The sequence below is a fragment of the Tauraco erythrolophus genome, chromosome 11, assembly GCF_009769465.1.
Source record: "Tauraco erythrolophus isolate bTauEry1 chromosome 11, bTauEry1.pri, whole genome shotgun sequence".
In the NCBI taxonomy this organism is placed as follows: Eukaryota; Metazoa; Chordata; class Aves; order Musophagiformes; family Musophagidae; genus Tauraco; species Tauraco erythrolophus.
Genome location: NC_141475.1, coordinates 16818092 through 16843347, shown reverse-complemented (window position 1 = coordinate 16843347; position 25256 = coordinate 16818092). Strand labels below are relative to the sequence as shown.

The window sequence follows — 25256 nt, the reverse complement described above, 5'->3', positions numbered from 1 at the left end:
GGCTTTTAGTGCCTGTGTGTGCTCAGCAACCCGATGGTGGGGTAGAGGAACTTGATGTCTGTCAAGGGTGGAAGTGGGTTCAGAAAGTGCTGATGGCTGGCGTGGTGTCTGGTGAGGACGGATTCTGCTTTGGAATTTTTCATGCGGCTGGTGTTGAGGGATGAGCTATCAGCTGTACTCATGTGAAGGAAAGGTTGGCCTTTAACTGGATTAGTGTAATCAGGGCAACAATTTTGAGAGCAGCTGAGGGTCAGCCAGGTCACTGTGAAGCCACCTGCACCATGCCCTTTGGCTCCAGCTGAGATTTTTCCTTGCAGCGTGATGTGCAGTGTCACGGTTTTCAGCTTTGTGACTTCCTTGGAGAAGACCTCTGAAAAATTCAAGCAAGCTGGATGGCTTGAGGGCAGTGAGGAGGTGGAGGATGATGGGACATAGACACAGGCTTTTCTTTCTAGGTCACTGGTTCATGTCCAGCTCTTCTGAGTAATAGGAGGTCTGTTTTTCCAGCATGCATGAATTCAGTACCTGAGGCTGTGGTACTCATTTAACTTCTGGTTAAAGCTGGGTGAAAGTTTTATTATGCATTTGGTTGTTCCGGGTCTGCAGCGCTTGGCAGAGATGGGCAGGATTAGCATATTTCATGCTCTTGGCTCCAGAACAAAATTGAGCAAGCAGGTCTGCCTCCTCCCATCCCTTAAATCCTTAGCACTGTCCTCTGCGAGCTGCCACAGAGGTTGTACTGAGGCAAAAAGATTCTGCAAAAGCGCTTTTTGGCAGAGAGGAGCTTCCATACTCATACTGATGCCATCTGCAGAGATGTGTCTTTAGTGACTGACAAGTTTTTGGGCTGGGGCGGGAGGGAGCATAGTCTGTTTTGCCCTCATTTCTGGGGTTTGCGGGGAAGCCGGGGGGGGCCCTTCCCCTATTTGTGACACTAGGACATTGGCCATCGCCGATCCCAGTGGAACGGCGTGTTGCAGACAGCATTGCGTTTGCTGTGACCACGAGCCTCTGTTTAATCTTTAATTTCCTTTGGCCGTGAGCGATGTCAGCAGGTGCATGTGTGCCAGGTGGGGAGCTGGAGGCGGCTGCTGCAAGGAGCAGGAGAGGCCAGTTGTGCCCTCGCTGGGACCACGCAAGGAAAACCCTGCTTGGGGAGGTGATGAGATAGGCCTTGGGGCCGTGTGAAATCTCTGTTTTGATGGAATAAGCCTTGTTTTTCTTGTTACTCAGGGACATGAATTCACAGAGTTCATGTGAATGTGTTGATTTATAGGAAGAAGTGGCATGTTCCCTGCCTGCTTCCTTGTCCCCTTCCCAGGGTGTCCCCAGCTGGCTGGCTTCCCACTGGTGCACTACTGCTCCTCCACATAGTGCTGATGTGAAGGCTGAAGGACTGAGGAGGGAGGCTGTCTGTTGGTAAAACTGCCTTAAAACTCAAGAAGCTTAGGTCCAGGTCCAGTTTCTGGCGTGACAGTTGCTGCTGACTTGTTCTTTTGTCTTTCTCTAAAAAACTGATAAAGATACTTGCCTTCCTGTGGCTGGTGGCTTGCATTGCCGTGAGCAAAGGGCATTTGCTGGGTACTTCCACCTGGGAAAGCAGGGCTGCCCTCTCCCCTGAGGCTGTTGTGTGTTGGGGATGCTCTGTGTTCACTGTATGGTGCTGGCTTCTCCATGGGACGTGTGAGCAGACCTTGTGGAAATCCCTCGACACTTCATTTATACTTCCCTTTCAAAAATAGAAGTCGGACCCTTCCTGCAGTTTTCTTTCTCCATACGTAAAAAGACGCCTCACAGCTCACCAAGTGCATGCTGTATGGCCTTGGGAGGGATGCTGTATGGCAGCTGAGAGGGACTTTTAGCAGGACTGGAAAGAGAGCAGGAGAGTGCAGCACGATGCTGCAAAGGTGAGAGGGAAAGCAGGGCTGTTGTGAAACTTGCATTGAGCAAAAGAGACCAGTCAGGCCTGAGCGCTCATAAAATCTACTCTTTAACCCCAAGTGCCTTGTGAATTAAGCTTGCCAGAAGCGTTCCTGTCCCTGGGGAGAAAGGTGTGGACGAAAGCCTGCTCAGAAGCCCAGCACAGCCCTTCTGCCTCTGCCCAAGGGTTTTGTGTAGGGCTCCGGAAGCTAAACTGGTGATTATCTTAATTGCACGCCAACCCACGGTGCCACTTCCACGATGCTCTGTCAGCCAAATAAAAATAGCGAGATGGGTTTGACTCGGGCTGAGTTGGTAGCGGTTTGGTCCGTGCACTCTTGGCAGCTCTGCCTGTGGTGAGTGCTGTTCAGGACAGAAAGTCGAAGTGGATTTGCAAGTGAGTCACTCTTCTTCACTTCTCTTTTCAAAGGAGGTGTAAAAAGCTGTGTGCAATAAAACTTTGAGGTCCTGCATGCGTACAGGTATGGCTTGTTCTTTGCCCAGCCCTTCTGCGGAACCACGACTTGGTGACTGGAGGAATCGGCTTAAGAGGAAATGTTATGTGGGCTCAATATGTGGTGTTCAGTAAGTGATGGTAAAGGGGAAGAGGGCTTAAACGAGCAAATATTTGAAGGCACTGAGAGACAGGCATACCTGAAGGACACTGACAGGCCTGACCCGAGAATTAATGGGACAAAAGGGAGGAAGGAAGTTTATGCAAACAGGAGTATTTCCTGGCAGCCAGAGGTGTATTTTTTTCTTTCTGCAGAAACCTCTCTAAAAGACACGGTGCATATAGCTTTGGCCCTTTACAAGCAGACAGGACATGAGGCTGGAGCATGCCCCAGCAGGAAATGTTCCTCCCAGAGGGACTGTCACCACCAACCTGGCAGGTGCGCTGGGGAAGCATTGACCTGGCTTGGGGCAGCCTTCCTCAGCATGGATGGAAAGCTGCTCCCTGTCCACACAGCAGAACGGCTTTGCACTGCAAAAGCATGTGAGCTGATGTCTCTTATGGACACGGCAAACATTATCCATGGGATCCTGATGGGAAGAAGTTTTTCTCCCTCTGTTCCAAAGTTAATTTTATTATAGGGTGCTGGCTGGTGGGACAGGAGGGATTTATGTCTTAAGTTCACCAGCACCTCTTGGAGCCTTTGGTAGTGCTGTTGGGGGCTGGGGTGAAGCAGTGGAGGACAGCAGGGAGAGACCTGGGGATTTTCCAAGCTGCCAGGGTGTTGACTGTTCTTTGCGGCATGCAGAGAGCACTGCTGTTCACAGGGCTGTGCTCTCCTGTGGGCCATTTGGTTGGCGCCAGGTTTCCGAAGGAAGTTGGTGTTGGGAAAAGGCTGGGCTCTCCTGACCTTATTTACAGCGCTGGAGAGACAGGGTCCTTGGCTAGGGCTGCATAGCCCTGCCTGCATTCCTCACGTCCCTGATAAAAAGATGGAAAAGGCAGATTTGCCTCCAGCTCCGATTACGGCGCTCAGGTACCTGGTACTGCTGGCAGTTCGCATTGCCCAGAGCATCAGCTCTGGCCACTTAACCAGTGACCTTGTTAGGCTTTTATTTTAGTTTTTGTCTTTTTTTTTGTTTTTAGAAAAACTTTGAATATACAGTATCACCTAAAGGTGATTTAGCTCCTGAGGCAAAAAAATTTTTCTTCTGATTGACTTGGATCTCATTTTGTGCTCTCAGGGAGGAGGCTTTTAAAAGGCTGCCAGCCTGCTTCTTCCTCGGGCTCCGCAATGCATGTGAGCTGTGGGCGCAGATGCCACAAAGCGGTTTGCTCCAGGTTGATACCTGGAGCTCTTTCTCCCTGTCCGTCCAGCCCCAGAGGCCAAGAACGACTTCTTACCCTCTCACACCACTGTTTTAAATCTGTAGTTGTTCTAAGGGCAGCGTGCCAACAGGAGGCTGTGACAGTAAGGGGGACGTGTATTGCTGTAACTCTACTGACTTGTGACTCTCTTACAGATGGATGTGAAGGTTTGACTGATCTGGGGCCAGCTTTGGTACTTTGTGTTCTTTGGAACTGACTAATAACCTGGAGAACTTAAAACGCAGGAAGCGAGGTGGGGGGGGAGAGGAGAGAGTACCCACAAGGCACTGGCGGAGCAAAGAAAATGGATTTTGAAATGAAGCAGAGCGTCCTCGGTTGGTTAGGAAGAGGAAGGTTGTTCTCACGGAGCAAATCTGCAGCACTGGCAGCAGCTGAAGCGGTGGCAGACAGGAGGCCTCGCAGCCTGGCAGCCGCCTTTCTAGGAAAAAGGCAGCTGATAGGAGTCTGTGCAAGAATCAGAGCTGATTGCATGACGGGTTCAGACACCTCCAGCTTCGAATGCAGTAGCTGGCTGGGTTTCCAGCAAGCCTGGGAGGCTGCCTTGAGGCCCATCCTGAAGGAGCTTTGCTTCTCTTGGTATCTGATCTGAATGGATAAAACCTGGCTTGTTTGCATGTGTGCTGGTGCTGTGGTCCATCCTTCCAGCTGCAGCTCTGGTTTGACTACAAACCTTGGAGCGGTCTGACTTGGCTCTAGTCACCCAAAGGCTGAAAAGAAAGTGACATCTCTGAGGGAGTCTTTCTGCTACTTGTTCTCTCCAGAGATGCTTGTTCCTCTGTATGACTGTGGGTCTCTGTGGTATAAAACCACACCGTGGGGTTTTGAGAGGAACTGGAACCTTTTTTTGGCACTTGGCACCTTCTGCGTGGGCGTCAGGCTTCCAGCAGCCAGCCTTGGGTAAACAGGCACCAAACTGAGGCACTGCATGAACTTGTACCGGAGGGGCATCGAGAGCTCCCTTTCTGAATCCTGTCTCCCTTGTATTTTGCTGCATTATCTTTTAGGATCAAGCTGAAGGAGAAGCCTGGGAGAGCTGACACTTTGAATTATCTCCGCTCCCGGCTGCCTTCCTGCCTTTCTGGAGCTGCTGTGTGAGCTTATTCACTCCGGCCTGAAAACTGAGGGCTTAGAAATGCTAGTGAAGCGTTTAAGATCCAGGGTGCCATGGCTCCCAAAAGGCACCCTCAACCACAGAGTGGACCTGCCAGCTCTCTGCAGAGAAACTACTGAACCGAGCAAGGGATTTAGGCTTGCATTTAGCAGAGAACAGAAGTTTTGCCCATCTGGGGAATTAAGAGTGTCCTTCCAAGAGTTGTGTGTAGTATGAAATTGCCTAAAATGCTGAAATAAAAGCTGAAATAAACAGATCAAAGCAAAATATGGTGATCGCCATTGAGATGGGTGTGGGGAAAGCAGCATATATAGTGCAAATCTCAAGATGCAAATTCCACGCCTGAGCAGTTTTCTGAGTGGGTGTCTGTTTCGAGTTGTGCATGAAAGGAGACTGTTTTTCTTTTCTCTCTTCCTTACACTAGTTTAAATGAGCGGTGCTGGGCATGAAACAAAAACCGCCCTGACATCCTGTCTGCAAAAGAAACAAAAAAAAAAACACCTCCAGAAAAGAGCAATGTCATACGATCCATGGGACACTGCTGAAGGCATGCTTTACAGCTGCAGTGGTGCTCCTGGGGACATCTGTGTGAGCCAGGGATTTTTGACCTCTCCTGGTGAAGGTACCTCCTGCCCTGCTCTCTGCTGACCTGTATGGTGGTTTCCCTTTGGGCAAAGCGAGGGTGAGATACAGCTGTTGGAGGCAGTGGTGTTTGTTTTGCTGTGATCCATGGTTGGGGAGCAGTGGTGAAAGTTGACTACTAAGTAAACTTCTCCCTGTCTTTGTTGTTGGTTGTTCATTTTGCACATGTTGTGTTAGCCGAGTCAACCGAAGCCGTGTCAGATGCTGGAGAGGACAACTACAGAAGCAACTTTTGTTCTCACTGATGATTAAGATTACCTTCACACATGGAAGCAGTTATGTCTCAAATATTGTGAGTGAAGTGTGTGTTTGGCTCCATGGAGTCTACTACTTGGCTGTGCTGTCGACTAGCCAAGCCATCCCTGACTAATAAATATATCTACCTTGAGGCTTTTATACCTGTCTGCCTGAATGTTACTGATGGATCCATAGTGTGATGGCTGAGCTTGCCAGTGACCTCTTGGGTCTAGGCAGTCTTGTACAGGCTGATGGACGCTGGGGCACTCAAAGAGCTACGGAGATGGTAGTGTTCTGAGCCTGGCAGGTAGTGACTCTGACATTAATGTATTGTGGCTTAGATATTTGCTCTCTGCTTTGAAGTGGCAAAATGCTGTATGTATTCAGCCCCTCAATGCACAGGCATTTCTGGAATAGGAGGCAGCAGCTGTAACAGCAATATTGGCTACTGGACTGAGGGGGTTTGGAAAGTTCTTGTGGCTCTGAGTACTTCATATCTGGGGACCTAGCTGGATCTGGCTGAAAAGGCTGAGTTTTCAAAGTATAGGTGCCAGTACTCCTTAAGGCTCAACGCTATTTTCAAGTACATCTGTATGTCCAAGCTTGAAGTGCTTAAACTCAACATTTTCTTCTGGAAGTCAAAGACATAATCTTTAATATTCTTGACCTATGGACTGTGTTTTAAGCTTGGAGGATAAGAAGAGTTCATAGAATCGTAGAATGTTTTGAGTTGGAAGGAACCTTGAAGATCATCTAGTTCCAACCCCCCTGCCATGGACAGGGGACACCTTCCACTAGACCAGGTTGCGCAAAGCCTCATCCAGCCTGGCCTTGAACACTTCCAGGGATGGGGCTTCCACAACTTATCTGGGCAACCTGCTCCAGTGCCTCACCACCTTCATAGTGAAGAATTTCTTCATTAGATCTAATCAAAATATACCCTCTTTCAGCTTATATCCATTGCTCCTTGTCCTGTCACTACATGCCCTTGCAAAAAGTCCTTCTGCAGCTTTCTTGTAGGCCTCCTTTAGGTACTGGGAGGCTGTTAGAAGGTCTCCGTGGAGCCTTTTCTTCTCCAGGCTGAACAACCCCAACTCTCTCAGCCTGTCTTCGTAGGAGAGGTGTTCCAGCTCTCGGATCATCTTTGTGACCCCCCTTTGGACTCACTCCAACAGCTCCATGTCCTTCTTATGTTGGGGGCTGCAGAGCTGAATGCAGTACTGCAGGTGGGGGTCTCATGAAAGCAGAGTAGAGGGGCAGCATCACCTCCCTGCTGGCCACGCTTCTTTGGATGCAGCCCAGGGTACGGTTGGCTTTCTGGGCTGCCAGTCCACATTGCCGGCTCGTATCAGCAGTATGAGCCTCTCATCAGCCAGCACCCGCAAGTCCTTCTCCTCTGAGCTGCTCTCAATCTATTCTCTGCCCACCCTGTACTTGTGCTTGGGATTGCCACAACCCACATGCAGGACCTTGCACTTGGCCTTGTTGAACTTCATGAGGTTTGCATGGGCCCACCTCTCAATCCTGTCTGGGTCCCTCTGGATGGCATCCCTTCCCTCCAGCGTGTTGCTCACACCATGTGTGTGAGCAACAACAGCTTGGTGTTGTCGGCAAATGTGCTGAGGGTGCACTCGATCCCACTGTCCATGTCACTTGTATTTAGAAAGACTGCAGATGAAGCCATGTAGTGCATAGTCATCCAGTGATGAAAAATATGGCAGCCTTCTGTAATAAAGACAGAATGATAAATTTTGTCAAGTTTTGTGGCAAGGACATGCTCTAGTATGACCTTTTGAGCTCCCTTGTGGTGCCATTTTTTATTTTGTGATCTTGCGTATCTCCAGCTTCCTGTTTATACTGCGCAAATGCATCACCTTCTACTGTGGGGTGTTCAGCAAATGCTCTGTCAGCTTGAGGACTGCTCTACAGGACAGTGTGCAGGCATGTTTACAGAATTGAGAACACCAAACTAGTAGTCTCAGAGAAGACATCTTGTGAATGCTGCTGATTTCTATTTCAAGGCAGGTTAAAAAATAGACTCATGTTCTGAGGATTCAATTCCAAAAAATATATATATATATAGTCTTACTTTTTAAAGCATTGTTGGGCAGGTGAAAGCTTATTGTTGAAGAACAGTGCAGACAGAGCACAAACATCTCATGGCCTTGACCTCAAGGCATTAGTTTAGAGTAGAGAGGATAACCTCCTTCCCCAATCCCAAGCTATTCTTAGTTTCCAGGCCAAGACTGAGAATGAAAAAAAAACCATAATTCTTTGGTGATTTTTTTTTTTAATTTGCATGTTTACACTTTTAAGAATTAGACCAAGACCCTTCAGTTTGGCTCTCCATGGGGCCACCCAGTCTTCTTGTGCTGTCTCATAGCTCCTGGCTACATGAGATGCTCTGGTGCTGTGGCTGAGAAGCAGAAATCGTTCCCTTCCCCAGGCTGCCCAGCCCTGCCCTCCACCTGGGACCCACCTTCTCCCTGCATGAGTTTTCTGATGTCCTTGGCACTGACAGTGCCTGATGAATATGGTCCTAGGAATGCTGTCTGTGTAACTGCAGCAGCCAGGATGTGTCCTGGCCAGCCTCCGTCAGTGCCTGTGTGTGGTAGCAGGAGCCCAGGAATCTCCTGGTGTGATGGGAGAGGCAGGGTGGAAATGAGAAGTGCTGAGATCAGGCCATGTGTCTCGCAGAGCAGCTTTGCTGGGGGTGAGAAGGGAACATCCCAGTTGCCTGTTTCCTCTGGAAGCTGCCTGCTAGGTAGCTCTCACCTCCAGTTGAGTGGCTGCTTGGTCATGTTGGCTTTGTTTCAAGAAAACAATCTGTAGATTTTGGAGGGTTTACTTGGCTTGGGGTGACCTGGCCAGTCCCTTGTTGTGGTAGGAGTCTCTGTGAGATCCCAGCTTGCTTTTGTATCTGCAGGGATCTTCATAACTCAGCATCTTCCTCAGACTGCTGGCTTGTAACAGGCTGCACTTGCTGCTTGCCACTTAACTCGTTAGCTCTGTAGGCCCTAAAAAGGGATTTTTAGTTGATGAAACTGTTTTTTTCCTGCATGACTTTTCATCTCACTCCTGTCCTTCAGCTCAGGATTCAAAAACTGCAGATGCTCTAAACTAAGCATGACTCATGCTTTCTAGTTTATTTTGTGAATTATCCAGCACATGATGCTTATGGGAAAATGTTGGGAGTGGAGGGAGTGGGAAGCAAGAGAGGGCTTTTAAGACCCAAAAGGAAATGCTTGGAGCATGCGTGTATGGTTGCTGGGTCACTGAACTGGCCAGTATTCCGGAGCACGTCATACAGGCCACGTGAACCAAGGGGGCCCTTCGGCAGATGTCAAAATACGGTCTAAGACTTCAGGCAGAAGTGGAGCGTGTGTTTTGCTGTAATCCTCGCTTGAGAAGCTGGAGGGAGGTTTACCTCTTGTAGAGCCGGTGCATGTTCATGCTACCCATTCCTGGACATTATCTACTTCTTTGTCGCACACCTAAGTATTGCTAGCAACATCTAAGGCTGCCTTTACTCCTCTGTTGTGGTTATCTCACTCTCTTTGAAGCCTTTTGTTGTTAGAAATGCTGAGCTATGAAGCTAAGGTGATGCTGGAGAAAGCTAGTGAGGCAGACAGCAGAATATAAAAAGGAAAAAGTTATTCTGGGAAATTTTGTGAAGTATCTAGAGTATCTAGAAACATTCTTATCTTGGCCATAGAGGTAGGGCTTGCAATTATGCCTGCAAGAGCCTCAGATGCACTGGTGCTTAGAAAGACATATTTTTGGGGTGAACTCCTACCAGTGGAGAAGACCTGTGCTTGGAGCTGGCAGAGAGGCTCTTCAGGATCCCTCAAGCCAGCGAGCTCCCTCTTTCATGCTACTGCATGGATTTTGCAGCCCACCACTGCTGCAAAGGACAATGCTTCCAGTCATGCTTCTGCCTTCGTCCTTCCCTCCTGGCATTTCTGGCTGTGGCAGTGGCTGGGATTCCAGAGCTGGTATTTCTTTCCTTGACAGCTGTGCCAGAAGCACACATCCCAAGCCTGCTCCCTGCTGCGCCAAGGCATACTGGCCTAATCTGACTATGGTAAACCTGTTGTTAATGTTTTATGCTTCACTGGATTTGCCAGCTGTAGCTCCTGTGATCGCAGCCCTGCTGCGTGTTTGACTGTGTGATGGCTCCCAGCTGGGGCCTGGAGATGGGACATCAAGTTAATTCGTAGCAGTGAATGTAACATTAATCTTACTTTTCATTTTTTAGGTATAGAGTTAGGTGATAAGGAAATAGCTTTTTTTTTCCCCCTTAAATACGAAGCCTTTTGGAGAGGAGGAATTGTGAGTCTCTGCGCTGTCTTTGGGGCCATCCTATTTCTCAGCACAAACCCAGCACACATAATGCCTTGTACTGAGTGTGCTAGGGCCATGCTGAGACTGGCAGGGACTGAGGACTAGCACCGATGAAGCTTCATTTCAGACCATGCCTGGCTGGTCCACATCCTCGGTTATTTCGTAATTGCCTTCCTTATGGATGCATTTCTTCAAGGATGGAGGGTTGGTTTCCTTGACCTCACTTGCAGCTGTGGCCATGCTTGACTCAGTGCTGTGGGTGCTGGGTCTAGTCTTGAGGGAGTGCTTGACACTTGTCATCACCCCCAGACTTGCTGGGGAGTTGCAGGTGTCCCCATCTCTTGCCACCTGGCTGGCTGACAGCACTTAGTTGTGTTCGTAATGGGATGTTCTCATCTTCCTTTGCATGTTGTTCTTGGGCTGATGGGACTTGGGAATAGTGTGCTTGGATGAGTTGGAGGCGGCCAGCCCAGCCAAGTTCCTGATGGTGACGAAAGGTCTTGTTGTGCCGTCTGCCCTGCCAGCAGCTCCAGCAGCACAAAGCAAGGACTGTGGGCTTGAGCCGTCCCTCTGTGAGTTTGTAAGAGCAGCTTAATAGAAGTGTCTGCGCAGCTGAGCGGCTTTTTCAGCAGTGCACAAACAAATCCAAACATACGAGTGAACCCAAGACTTGCTGCTGCCCCACCAGCCTGCTCCATGCTGTGTCCCCTATGAGACGGGGACATCGTGGAGCCTGCACAGGGCAAGCGGTGGCTGTGCCCAGCCACAGGCATGGCTGCTGGGGTGGCTCTGGGTCTGACCTTGACTGCTTCGCGTTCTGAGCTGGGATCGTGCGTGGTGGTGCTCTGGGCTGTGTGTGCTTCCTGCCCAGCACGGAGCTCTGAGCGGCACAACCTGTCCTGGAGAGCCACAACAGCCCAGGCAGGAGCCTCGGTCCCTGCTTTCCGTCTCTGGCATCCAGCAGCTTTCAGCTGTGGCCCGTAGGAAGTGAAGACCAGAGTTTGTTTTGTTTTCTTGATTTTGTTTGTTTGTTTGTTTGTTTAACTTTGGGGGCCCGTCTGCTACTGAAGAGATCTCTGGAGGAGAGGGTAGAAGGAACAGCCCCATCTATACAACACAACAATATACATACCTGGCCTTTTTATTTAAAGAGTGTGTGCCTTAATTAGAAAATCTTTAGTGGCACATCGATCAAAAAGGTTTAACATTATTTGCTGTATCATAGAAATGAAGCTCACTGGAAGAGATGAGGCTTTTTTGGGGCTGGTGCAAGACTGTGAAGAGAAGAGCAGCAGTGTTCTACCACGGCCCTCCCACTTTCTCGCCTGCACATCAAGCATGTTTCTGTCAACATGTGTTTTCCCAAGAGAGAGAGAAGTGTGGGTGTGGGTAGAGTGGAGTAAAAAAATCTAAAGTCCCGCTCTGCGTGTGTGCCTCTCCCGGGGAAGGCGGAGCAAAGGCTTGCCAGCACCATCAGCAACGTGACCGACGAGGCAGAGCTCTGAATGCCACAAGGATTAGAGCAGTTTATGAACCTGTGCAGTAAGGAGCTGGGAAGGACTAGGGTGCCATTTCATAAGCTTTTCTTACAGCAGTGATCTTTATACAAAAAATATGCAGCTCTGAAAAGTTCATCCTTGCTCCTGCGCTGCCCGCCTTGACTTGCTGCTACAGCTGTTCAGGCAGCTGCGCAGTGGACTTGCTCAGACACCTATTGCAGTTAAAAACACCACTTCCCTTCCCTCTCCTCCTTTTTTTTTAAAAAAAAACCAAACAAACCTGTCAGGAGCAAGTGCTGCTTCTTGAATACGTGGTGGTAAAAGCACAGCTTTAGATTTGGACAAACTGGCTCTGTATTGAGGTGTCTTTGCATAGCTCTGAATTCGTAGTAGGGCTCAAACCTCCAAGTTGGATGAGCCCTTCCAGCAGGCCAGATGGTGCTTCTTGTACGCAGAAGGTGGTTGTTCCACAGTCACGCTATGAAACTGAAGTAGTATTAGGGACCACAGAAATAAAGTCTCTGTGAGCAAGATCCCCTTGCCCTATCCCATAAAGATGTGTTTATGACCACCAAGCACCCTGGGTATGTCACCTGTGAATAGCCCTGCTGCCTGCAACTCAGCTGTGGCTTTTCTAGATCTGTGGCTGAAGACAGTGTTTCTTATAGACTCAAATGCCCACTGGAAGTGTTTCAGTGCTATTCAGTGTTTTGTATCCTCTTCCCTTTTTTAAGAGAAGTTACAATAAAAAAACCTCAGTTACAATAAACAAAATGTTAATTGCACCATCCAGAATTGTACGTGCGGAAAGTGAGTCGCTATGAGATCGTATAACCATGATCTTTGTCCTCATCTCTACTCTGCTGCTTATCACTCTCCTTGCCTGAAGTGCTGCTTTAGCTGTTAGGAGATTTTGTCATATGTAAGACACCCTCCAATTTGGAAAGTCTGAATCAAAAATTCTATTGAATACTATAAAGGATGAAGGGTTTGTCTGATCTCTTAGTACACACAACTAGAAATTAGATGTTTTGTGAAGATACCTGGGCTCAGAGGAGCATCTTGATGCTTCTGTAGCTGAGCATGTGTGTCAATGCATGAAGAGGGAAGGCTTGTGGGACTGTGGCTCGGGAGGACGTGGCTACCTTCTCCTTTCCTTGTAGTGTTTTCTGTGTGTTGCGGTGATGGAAAGGTTTTATCTTCTCTGACTCTGAACTCCTTCATGAATGTGTTCCTCAAACTTCTCTCGTAGTTTTGGTATGTTCTGGGGATTTGGGGGTTATTTTCTCTTTCTCTACTAGGCTGTTGCCTGTGCTCTGCTAAAGAGAAACCTTGGTCTTTCCCAGAGGTTTTGCCTGTGGAGCTCAGCGGCGGTGGCTCGTACCTTCCTCTGCAGCTTCCGAAGCACCTTGTGTGTCTCTGCTTTGTGCTGTACATTTCAAATGGGAGATATTCCCCTCTCAGGTCTGGTTAAGCTGCTTAGATTTTCACACTGAGGGATAAACAAGTGACAGACTTCTCCAGTGTAAATTTTTCAGTGCCCCTGCCTTAAACTCCTCTTGAAGCAGACGGGAGCCCTGTGTATGGCAGATGTGCAGAGCAGGGCCCCATCCTGCAGTTTGGGGCACAGGTCAGAGTTTTTCCTTGGTTCATCGAGAAGCTGATGTGTACCTACTAAAAGAGTGAACCTGGTGCTGTGTGTGGTGCCTCTCCTGATACGTATCTGACTTGGGTTTTGTTGCCCTGCTGCCAATCGTAAGAAGTTAAAAATAAACGCTGGTGTTTTTCTACAGTGTGGGTAGAGCGTTCTTTTGAAAGTTCAAGTGCGAAAGTGATAGCCTTTGGCAAAAATCTCCTCCTTTCAGGCTGGTGGTAAAGGGAACTCATTGTCTTCCATTTCAGCTTGTCTGTGGGTCATTTTCAGCATCTTTTTAAAAAGCTGTGCTTATTGCTGCCGGTAATGCTGTGGTTGATCCCGTATCTGGGTTCTAGATACAAATCCAGCATCTGCACTCAGAAAAAGTCAATGAAGCTTACAAGAGACAACTGCAAAATGATTCCTGAGCTGGTAGAAATGCCTTGCAGTGAGAGCCATGGAGCTCAGTCTGCTCAGCTCTGCAGAGGTGACAGTGTGCGTGTGCCTTTGTGCGGGGAAAATGCTATTCTCAGAGTCTTTAACCTGGTAAAGAAAGTCCTAGTAAGCACAAACGCTTGCACTTGGTTTTAGTTGCACACTCTCAGTGTGGGCATTGGTATAAATCTGGGTGAAATACAGGGATTTGTACACAAGGTCTGATCCAGCAGCGACATGGGCAATTCTGGTCTTAAACTAAAGAAGTGGAGGTGGAGAAGGGAGTGGAGAAGGCTTGTTATGCAAACAGGGACAAAGAAGTAAGCACATGCAAAAATAGCCACAGGTGCAGGAGGGGAAAAAAACACAAGTCCAGACCTTGGCTGGTAGCAAGTGTGTCAGAAGTCTCAGTGTATGTATGCTCCCCTGACCCCCATAGCTCTTTCTTTTTTTTTTTTGTTTGTTTGTTTTGTTTTGTTTTTTTTCCCTGATGCTAATTCTCTTTGCTTTGTTTCCCTGTCCAGTGTGTCGAGACTTCGCTGTTCTGGAAGATCATACCTTGGCCCATAACTTACAGGAGCAAGAGAGTAAGTAGTAATGATCTGTGGAATAAGCTGAAGCAACTCTGTCCCAACAGATACATGGCTTTGTTTCGTTTTGCTAAGAAAAATCCTCCTGGCTTTTATTTCATTTTATTCTTTTTAATGGAACATGGATTATTATTACTGTCTTCACTGTCCTGTAACGCTACTCTGTGTTCTGCCCCAGCTCACATTGTACCCTTGAGATAGTTGTTTCATGTTTCAATTTTGTGCTGTCCTTTAGAGTTGAGTTTGTTTATGCCATTTCTGACAAAATTGCATGTGGGAGTGCACTTGAGGTTTTGTTGCTGTGCAAGGTTTTTAGAAACAGCTACGAATTTTGGAAGCTTAAGTTTTATAGGCTGACCTGAGGTGCAACCAGAAGAGGTCTGTTTATTTACTTATTTCAGAATTGCTAGTGCCTGCCTTTTGGAAGGAGGCTTCATTTTGAGACCTTCTGAGGTAGGGCAGCTGTGTACTGTAGGGTTTAAAAAGGAGAAAAAAAAAAAAATTACAGCCAGGAACTTCGGAGTGGCTGGTGGTTGTATTTTTTGGTTTTTTTTTTTTTTTTTAACGTGCTTATCTGTTACTTAGGATATGTTTGCTTTGCAATTTCAGGTGTGGTGCCCTCTCTATTGTGCTTTGGGTGCCAAGACCATTGGTATCTACCAGTACTAGGTGCTTATACCATTCCAGCTGCTCCACCAACCATGCAGCTTGTGCTGAAGTTGTGACTTTGCTGCTGGAACCTGAGACCACTGATTTAAAGCTGGCACTCAGCTGCAGCTCATGTAGCCATCTTTTCTTGCAGGCAGTATCCATGTATGGTAAAGGACTTGCTGTAGTATTCAGTTGCTAAATATAAAGGCAGCAAGATTCTGGAACTGAATATGTTGAGAGCAAGAGGAGTTTCCTCCTCTGGAGGTTCTTGAGAACAAATTGGGGAAGCATCCCTCAGAAGTGGTTTAGGTTTAACTTATCCTCACTGGCCTCTGGTGGTCCCTTGCAGCTCCATTTTATTAATCTGGGGTAATTTCCTGTGGCCAGAAAATGAAATTCAAAGCCTAAAAAAGCATTCCGTAAAAATTTGGATGTGATTAAGATATGCAGACCTTGTTTTGGTAACAGACACACATGTACAGCCCCCTCAGTGCTGAAACGACGCAATCTCAAGCTGCTAGAGTAATTTCAGTTCAGGACTTCCCCACCTTTAGAGATGCTACATGATGTTTTCCTTCCAAGAACTGTCTTCTTGTCTGGCCTGGAATCTCCCTCCCACTTGCTTTGTCTTGTTCACACCATGAAGTTCTGCAGGCTGATTTGGGGGTTCTTGTCTGTTTATTTCCAGTTGAGCATCACTTGGCAACAAACGTTCAGCGTAATCGTCTGGTGCAACATGACTTGCAGATGGCCAAGCAACTGCAAGAGGAGGAGGATCTGAAAGCACGTGCTCAAATCCAAAAACACCGAAAAGACTTGTGAGTTTGGGATGGAGCCATTGAAATGCTGGTCTCCTTTGGTCAGAGCAGTGAAATCAACTGCTTTGTTTTGAGTTGATTGACAGTATGTGGGGTTCAGGTTGATCAGCCTTTTGCTTTTGTTTCCTTTTTCTGTTGGCTCTCTGTTGCTGTAGAAGTATTGATAAGTAGGTTTTGGCACAGAGTGATGCGAACAGGATGGGAGTAGGTTGTCCTGGGGCCCATTCTGGCTTAAGTTCTGTTGCCTAGCCATGGGAAGGAGCCTCCCTGTTCTGCTGCCTGCTGGCAACATGGGGTAACTTGGCCACTTGCGTTGACCCGGTCCCTGTCTGAAGTCTGAGAAAGAAGAAACTACACCGCAGAAGTACACAGTGTTAACAGTGAATTCCTTCTCCTGTGGAAATGGCAAATATTGGCATGTTCGCATTGTGCCTGATGAGTGCTCTTGAAGAGCTGGGCACATTGCTTTTTGGGGTCCTGCTGCGTTGAACAGCTGAAAGCCCCTGGTTGTGCTTGCAGATACTCCAGTGTGAAGTGACCTGGGAAGAGGATCTGCTGTCCCAGGGTCAGATGGTGGAGATGGGTGTTGGGGGACAGGCCTTCTCTTGCAGTCACTGGCTTCTGTGGCAGCTGTGGAAGGATGTTTAATGAGTGATCTGGTTTGCCCTGCAGGTTCACTCAGGCCCTACACACCAGATCTAACCCTGTGGCCTGTGATTTGACTCTGTGTGTGCCAGGGCTCTTAGGCTGTGGAGCTGGTATAGAAATGAAACATGGCAGTGCAGGGCGAAACAAACTGTACTGTCCAATCCAGAGTTGACATTGGTGCTTTTCTATTTTTTCTATTATTTTTTTCTCCCTCTCCACTTAGTCTTTTGCAATGCGTGAGATGTAAAAACTCGGTCGTGTGATGGGGCTCAGTCAGATCCCCATGATGAGAGCGATCAGGACAGGGCTCTCTGCAGATGCTGGGTCTGCAAGACACTGCTTCCCAGCTGGTGTCATGCTCCGTGATGCCACCCACCAGGTACAGCTGGTGGTGGGTCACAGACCCTGGGTGGCTCATCTGGCAGGGACAGCGCAGGGGTAGAAGAGCTCTGTATTGCAGATGTGTGAGACACAGGACTGGCTTCAAAGGAGCTGCTCATAAAAGATTTGAAGTTGGGGTGTGACAAATCAGCCACTGTTTTCAATGTTCCCAGCGTACTCGGGCAGCACTGGGTAGATGCATGTGTATCTCTCAAGTCTTTGCTTTCTTACAATAGTTTTGTCTTCATTACCAATTAGAGATGTAAGCATGTAAATGACAACATAAAAATTAATTTTTTATGGCAGAGATGATGATTCTTTGTTACTTGCTGGGAACTGCAAACAATTTTCTTGTTGTAGGACCCCATAAAATGGGATTTACAAACTTTGTGAGCCAAGTTACAGGCAGAACTGCTGATGGAAAGTGTTGTGTCAGCAGCCGTTCTGCTCCTGAAAGCATGAGCTCTTCTGCAACAATAGTAAAAAAAAGTTGGAGACATCCTTTTGTAATCAGATCTTTTTCTTCCTTAATTCTTTTTACAAACCCACTGTCTCTTCCTTGTGCAAGATCAGCGTGTTCTGGCAACAAAATGATCCTTGCTGTTGTTACTTTCTGTATGGTCTAGGGCAGTTTGACACTGCAAGGTGATGGAAGGAGTAAAGGGGCAGAACAAGGTGGTCTTTAGAAACAGGGAACATAAAAAAACTCTTCGCATTTATGGGCTTTCTTCTGTCTTTCAAATCCTGAATTCCCTCAGAAAGACTTTGTGAAGATGAGTAAGTAACTTCTCTTTTTAAAAATTCAGGGAGGCATCAAGCCTTATTTTCATGCTGCTTTAAAAGCATCTCTCACATCTAGCTGAGCAGCCTGCACACTGCCAAGCATAGTAGCGAGGTTGCTAAAATAACTGTCGGAAATACCGTGAAAATATGCTCTTTCCTTGTTTTGCTCCCAGTGCTGTGATGGTTCTGTTACACTAATGTGAACAGTTCCTTTGAATGGTTCCCTTCAGTCCTTTTATTTTTTTTTCTCCTCATCTGGCAACAATTATTTGCTACAGCCAACGTGAATGGGAACTTTCTGATCACATGGACCTTCTTGTTTCTCTTTTTCCTAAACTAATGTAGAGTTTTCCTGACACTCTTAACACTCCTGGCTGCCCAGGAAGGAAGGACACCCAGGTGTGATATTCGGGGATGGTGACTGTTAACGTTGCTCTGGCTGATTTCTAGGGACTAATGGACACTTGAACTCGCACTAAGGAAACTGAAGGACAAGAAGAGCTGTCAAAGTTCTTCCACCTATATTCTCATGCTCAGTCAAGTTGAAACACTAGCTTATGTTGATTAACTAATCAAGTCTCAGTATTTAATTACCACTGAGCAATAAAACCCAAAATCTAATCCTCTGTTGTTGTTTAGTGGTTCTTAGAGATTGATCTGGTGGGTTCCAAGATGCGTGTCATCAGCAACAAGAAAATGCTTATGCTTTTGCATTACTTCTAGTGTTCTTTGCTGTGAATGGAGAGGCAATGACCTTGTTGCTGTGGCTCTGAAAGACGATTAGCTGTTTCTGTCTCCTGTTTGTCTGCAATAAGAAGTATTTTAAGCATTTAGAAAGTCAGTTGGTGCTGATGAACTTGGCACCTTAGCTCTGTTCACAGGTGCCAGGGAACTGGAGACGTGCAATGCCTTGATATGTCTGACCTTTCTAAACTATTTTCTACCTGGATTTGTGTCCTCTGAGGCTGGGGTCGTAAAGGATCCCCTGTCTTAGGCCCACTGACAGCCTGCTCCCCAAGATTTGCATATTCAGCTATTGTTTTGCTGGGGACTGTTGTTCCCTGCTGGTGCCAGGTTTGCCAAGGTCCCTTTTTATTTGGCACGTTCAAGAACTAGATTTGCTGCCGTGTGAGGTCGTGTGGCTTGGAACAGGTCTCTTCTTGGAGTCAGGTGAAATGCACACAGGCACATAAACAAAATGCCAGGTTTTATTATCCAGATGAAAGAAACTGGTGTCTAAATAGAATCATAAAATAATTTCAGCTAGAAAAGACCTTTCAGGTCATTGAGTCCAACTGTAAACCTAACTGAAGGTGTTTTAATCTATTGATAACTCCAGCCCTACAAACACTGAAATTCCTGAGTGCCTTCCAGCGTGTCTCTAGACGTGGGTCAGTTTATGGATATGCACAAGTGTTTGTGAGTGTGGTGGTTGGGGAAAGGGAAGGAAATGTCATGTTGTGACACTGGCTTGGGATTCGTGTTTGAGGAAAGGGATATAAATAACATGCAGTACCCAATTGCAGGTCTGCTTCCAAGGAGGAGTTGACAGAAATAAAGCTTATTTTCCCTCCTGCTGCATGTTCCTTTTCATTCCCTATAACAGATTAGTTGTTTCTTGGTGAGATTTGTCCTCTAAACCCTCTCTCTTCTTGTGACAGTGTCATTCCTCCCCACCCTAAGCCACGTACCCATTCTTTCAGCTTCTCTCTTTCTTCTTAATTTTCAATAAAAGAAGGCTCTGTGGTGCCACTGACTGCTCCAGCCATGCCACTTTTCTCTGTTTTGCTACGGAAAGTGCTTGTCTGCACTTAATATTTTACTTTCCTCTGCTCATGTCCTAGACTCTCTTCCAGTCCTTTGCCCCCAAGTTCTCTAGGTCCTTTATGGTCTGATCCTCACTCAAGCCTTGAACTAGTTGCTCCAACCCACACAACACAACTTTGTCAGAGCAGAACCTGCTTCACTTGAAATATTTGCTTGACTTATATAATATGCTCTTCATAGTCCTCCCATCACCTATCTGATCATTGTCAGCGTATTCTTCAAAAGATTGTATTCTAATAAACCATGCTCTGCCTGTTGCTGCTCCCATTCTCATCTCCTTCTATGCCTTGCCTTTCAGTAGTCTCAATTGCAGAGATAGCTTACATTGATTTTTCTGACCTGTTTAGACGTAGTCTTTGGCTCAATTTCAACTGTGCTGAAAGAGAGTGCTCTTAATCTTTCTTCTGAAATCCCGCAGCCCTTTTCTGGGTCATCCTAAGGAAACCCAGCCTGTTTACCAGGCATCAGAGCATGGGGCTGTGTGGCACAATTCTTGTAGATGCTTTCTGTATGCTGTCCCTGAAATACAGCCTTCCTGGTCGATCTGCACAGACCAAACTCTCATTTCATGTCTCAATTACTCTGGTATCTCTCTGTCCCAAGTTAATTCAATCTTGTGTTGTTCCCACATCTGCACTGGCACTGCGACGATGGCTCCCTCACCTCTGGTTTTGATGTGTGTTGCTCTCTTGCCTCTTGGCACCGGTTTTGCTTTTGTGTCTCATTCCCCCTCAGCGGTATTTCTTACTCATTACTGAACTGCCACCTCCACCCTCTGCTTGGCCTATGTACCGCATCTTGCTGTATCAGCATTTCTGCACTTTCTCCTTCTTGGCTTTCACATGAAAACCACTTCCCAGAAATTCTTGCATTAACCGTACCCCTAAACCCCTCCTTTGGCACCACAGGTACAAAAACTCCTCAGCAGAATTAAGACTGTTTGCAGGGACTCCTGTGTGCTACCTTGGCCTGCCTTATCCAATGGTACCTACCTCCTTTCTCTTGCTCTGTACTCTGATTGTGATTTTGGGACCTATTTTTTAAATTTGGTGAGCAGTAAGCACAAGAAGGTCCTGGTCCCTGGTGAGGATTCGTAGGCTCTGGGCTAATGCTGAGTAATAATTCTTCTGTGTAAATCAGATAGGTTCTTTAGCCCTTTTATCCCTTTCTCCAGGCTGATCGATGCCTGTGACTTTAGCTGCCTATAATCCTTGTCTCCTTGCCTTCTAGAGAACGACAGGACTGCGAGATCGCTCAGGAAATCCAAGTGAAGCTGGTATTTGAAGCAGAGCAGCGCCGCAGGCAAGAGGAAAAAGATGAGGTAACCTTTAAAGCTGCAGGGATGGCAGGGCTATTTGTGGCAGCCCTTTTCAGTGAAGGTATTTCTCAGTCAGTAGCCACGGGAGTTGGCTTGCATGGTGTCAGTCCTGGTCCTCAAAGATCTCTGTGTGCACAGAGATTTTGGGGAGTCCTGTTACAGGAATAAGATAACAGGCATAGTCCTCACACTCAAGGGTACAGAAGGGCTGTTGATGCCAGTGGACTTGCTAATGAAGAGGGCGAGTAATAAGTGGGTCTTGTTGAAGTCTTCATTGCCTTGGTGTAGGAAGTTGTAATTGTTTATGCACTCTGAGATCTGCTTGCTCTCTTAAATGCAGGGTGATAGGTACTACTTTTGGGAGAATCCTGAATCATGATTTCTTCATCTTTGATATAAAGACAGCAAGACTCTCAGATCAACCATTTGTCTCTGGCTTCTCCCATTACCTTCCTTCATCTTCAATTTAGTCGTTCACAGCCTGAACACCCTGTTGCAGTGTCTTGCTAGCAGATTCCTTTTGTGATTTTAGAATATTACTCTGCTGCTGTTGCTTGAGAGTGAGAAGTGTGGTTTGTCTATGGTGTTCAAAGGATTTGGCTTGTTGATCATTTTACTATGTCAGCTTGTCAAACTGGATGTTCAAGAAAACCACAAAGTGGAGTAATACCTGTGTGAGCCTGGAGTGTGGCCCTGATATGATTACAGATGGTTTCCTGAGAAGTCTGAGCAGTCTTAAGATGCTCAAGAAGCACCTGGTGACATTTTCTCTATAGGAAGATCTTGAACACAAGGCTGTCTTTCCTGGATAGAGGCTGAAATAAGAATCTGTCCATCCCTGACAGATGCATCAGTTTGGTTGTGCAAGACCTCATTTTCTTCTTACACCATTAATTCCAAGAAGGGCTGCCCAGGCAGATGTGGAAGGGCTTCCAACAGGAACTTGTGATAATGGGGGTGGAAGGAACACTCTGGCTAAAGAACTTGTGCTGTAAATGTGACAATGTCTTATTTTTATCAGGAAGATGAAGGGAATGCAATACTACTTGTATTGGCTGTGGGAATTACACCTTTCTTTCCTGCTTTACATAGAGAGCTGCTGGGTTGTCAGCAGTCTCACAGGTCCCCACCAGTGTTACTTGTTTAGAGTGGGCTCCTGCACTGATGCAAAGCCTGAGCATCATGAGCGAGGCCGCGCTGTGCCCCGGGGATCTGTTGCCTGGCAGTGACAAACATCAGAGCCTTTTCTGTAGCCCTCGGCACCGCATCTATATGCGTACCCTGCAGGACGTTCTGTGTTGCACTGGTACTGGCCACACGCCGGCTAGTTGTGTGTTTGTCACACAGAAGGGTGTGGCAGCTGCCCAGTGTACGTGGTAGCTCTCTGGTATCAGCAGTGGCTGGCAGTAGTGTGTCAGTGCTGTGCTTGAGGCAGATCTAGTTCTGATGCTCAGGGTTTTAGATGAAGCGCTGTCTACCTGCTTACAAGTCCAGTTTCTAAGAAGTGGTTTGTGTAGATTTGCAAGTCCTGAGCTGTCTCAGTCCTGGGGGTAATGTGCTTAAGCCCATGTATTTATAGACTTACTGTACTTGCTAGAAGAGGTTAACCTTCTCAGGGGCAGGAATTTTTTTTTTTTTATTTTTATTTTTGGGGAGTGAAGAGCCTGTGGCATCCCCAGATCCTCCACAAAGCTGGTTACTGAGCAGATCTGACCTGAATCCTGAAATAATAATTTGTACTTTAACGCCTATCCAATGTCCTCCAGTGCTGGCTTTGCTCTGGAGGCTGTTGGCTTTCAGTTTGCATTTCAGCAATGCCTTTCCTGCCTGCAATGTACGCTTCACATGCATGGCTCTGTAAAGGTCCTCAGGATTAGGGAGGCTTAAATGAGTCGCATCTGAAGGGCTGGCATGCCCTGCTGGTATCTTCTCACTTCTCTTCCTAGCTTCAGACTAGCTCCACTGACTTGCAGGCTTCTGGGCCCCAAATGAGCAAGCCCCCGGGAGCCGTTTGCTGTTGCTAGGCCTTGTTGATCCATTAGTCATCTCGAAGGAAAACCAATTAGGAAAATGGAGTGCTATTCTCTTTGATGGTATATCTACTAAAACTGCGACAGAAGATAAATGGCTGCAGTCCCTGCGGCGCTCCTGCCTTGTGCCGAGTCCTCTCTTCCTAACATCCCTTTCGATTTCTTTTCCTTCAGCCTTTGTCTGTCAAATTGATGTATTTCCCTGCCTGGCGTCCTACAGTCCCTGTAAATTACAGCCAATTTGAAGTGAGTTCATGACTTGCTCTGGGAGCTCCTTCCAGTCAGAAGTGCCTTCAGCTGGAGACAGTCTTTGTCTTTGTCTTTGTGCTTTTCTTGGTGGAGTCCAATGGGAGGTCCAGCCCACTTGTGTGCGCTTGTGTGACTTCCAAATCCTTATGAAAGCCTGAGGCTTTCTGCCATGTATTGACCATTAAGGCTTTGCAGGCTTGTGTGCAGGTGGAACAGGAACCTGCGAGTCTGCCATGGGGTCGGAAACTCAGCGATGGGCCTGGCTGAGGTTGGTTACTAGTGGCTGAGATGGTCCCTTGTGTCAACCACTAAGTTGGAAGCCCTGTCAAGCCCAGGGATTGAATTTGAGAGTAACCCTCTCATTGAACATCTGAAAAATTAAACTGTCACAGTTTTTATAATTGAATAAAGAATTGTAATAAAGGAATCTGGAGATATTTTTTTTTGGGGGGGGAAGGTAATGTCTATTTTCTTCCATCTCTGCAGGATATTGCCCGTCTCCTACAACAGAAAGAACTGCAGGAAGAAAAAAAGCGCAAGAAGCACTACCCAGAATCCCAGGGACATGCAGTCTATGAAGATGGCTATTATGCAGAAAACGGAGGTACGTTTCTGTTAGATAAAGGATCTAGATCATGGCAGTATAGGTGAACTTGGTGATCTGGCAACTCCGTTTAGGAGACTTCCCTTCATATCGATCATACAACAGTTCACGTTGGAAGGAACCTTAAAGATCATCTAATTCCAACACCTTCCTCTAGATCAGGTTGCTCAAAGCCTCATCCAGCCTGGCCTTGGTTGCTTCCAGGTATGGGACATCCACAGCTTCTTTGGGCAACTTGTTCCAGTGTTTCACCACGCTCATAGTAAAATATTTCTTCCTTATAAACCTACCCTCTTTCAGTTTAAATCCATTACCCCATGTCCTGTCACTATTTTCAGCACTGAAGCATTGCATCAGTTTCCAGGGTCAGGATCAGACTTTATCCTAGAATCAGGAAATATTTAAAACAAACAAACAAAAAACCTAAAAAAACAAAAGTGGAGAAGAAAATTTTATAATTTCTGCTGTCCCTGAAGATGGACTAAATGACAGGGATAGGGTGTGTGGTGTGTGTATGTGCAAGCACACCCACACATATGTGTTTTGAAAGGGCTTGTGGAAAAAGGCAGTAGGTGATGGTACTGATAAGCCACAGTTCCTCCTGTGTAGCACCACAAGCATGCAGGGGAGAAATTCAGATGCAATTCCACACTTGCATTCAAGGAGAAACAGTTTGTGTGCTCATCTGTGGTGCTGGCACAGCTACATGCATAAAGGAATAGATGCTCGTTCATGGAACAGCCTTTCAAAAGTAACTTCTTGCAGGTATGTAGCCAAGCATTAAAATTAGCAGTTTGAATTCTTTGAATGACTTACTGAATAACAAGGTCGTCTCAACAGAATGTTTCTGCTGTGATTATCATCTAGGACTGTACATTATGGAAATAGGACCCACAGTGCTATATTGCTCTCTCTTGGTTGGCTTTTATGATTGAATACAGATCTTCTTTAAATTGGGGAAGAGAATCGGGGTGTGTTTAATTATGGAGCAATCTGGGGATAGCTTTGCTGTGTGCTGGTGGTGGTTCTTGTGTTCTTTCTTCAAAAAGAAAAAATGTGATGGGGAAGAGACAGGCTGCTTTGGATTAGCAGATTGTGAAGATGAAGATCAAACCTCTTGTTTCTCATTTTAACATCAATGCTATTGGCGATTTTAAATGTCTTTAAAATACTTTGTGTAAGTTCGAATAGTTTCAACTGGGAAGATGATTCAAGGATCACCAAGAAAACACATAGCACAAAGTGCAAAACAGTAACCAAGTGAAAACTTCATGGCCACAAATTCTGCTACATGTACAGAGCTGGGGAGGACTTTGGTCTTGGAGTCTTATGGGCAACCCATGCTTCAGTTTTTTGGAATTAAATGGTACAAGTCCCAAGTATAGGTAGTAGCATTGCCATACAGAGATGGTAGGACAGGATTGATTTTTTTATAACAGAAAACAGCTGACAAAAGTCTGTGACTCGCTGAACTTAGACTGTGATGTGGATTTGGAGAGCAGGTTATCTTTTTCTTCCTGCAATAATCCGTAGTCTTGGAGGTGAAGTAGAAGGTGTTTTGCTTGACTGTTCATGGTAGTACTAGTCTTGATCTTCACTCCTTAAAAACTAGAAAGGACTGGAGTGGATTTTGATGTCTGAATCATCTAGTCCATTGATCTGGAACCTCTTAAATACTTGGGAACCATCT

General features: G+C 46.7%; 1 protein-coding gene across 1 annotated transcript in view; it reads left to right on the top strand.

Moving 5' to 3' along the window:
- The window catches only part of CCDC50 (coiled-coil domain containing 50), a 39484-nt gene that overhangs the window by 4183 nt on the left and 10045 nt on the right, over nucleotides 1-25256 (top strand). The window contains exons 2-5 of the mRNA XM_086618622.1: nucleotides 14192-14254; nucleotides 15597-15726; nucleotides 20596-20686; nucleotides 23449-23566. Of these exons, the coding sequence (XP_086474748.1) occupies nucleotides 14192-14254; nucleotides 15597-15726; nucleotides 20596-20686; nucleotides 23449-23566 (402 nt within the window). The remainder of the gene's footprint in view (nucleotides 1-14191; nucleotides 14255-15596; nucleotides 15727-20595; nucleotides 20687-23448; nucleotides 23567-25256) is intronic.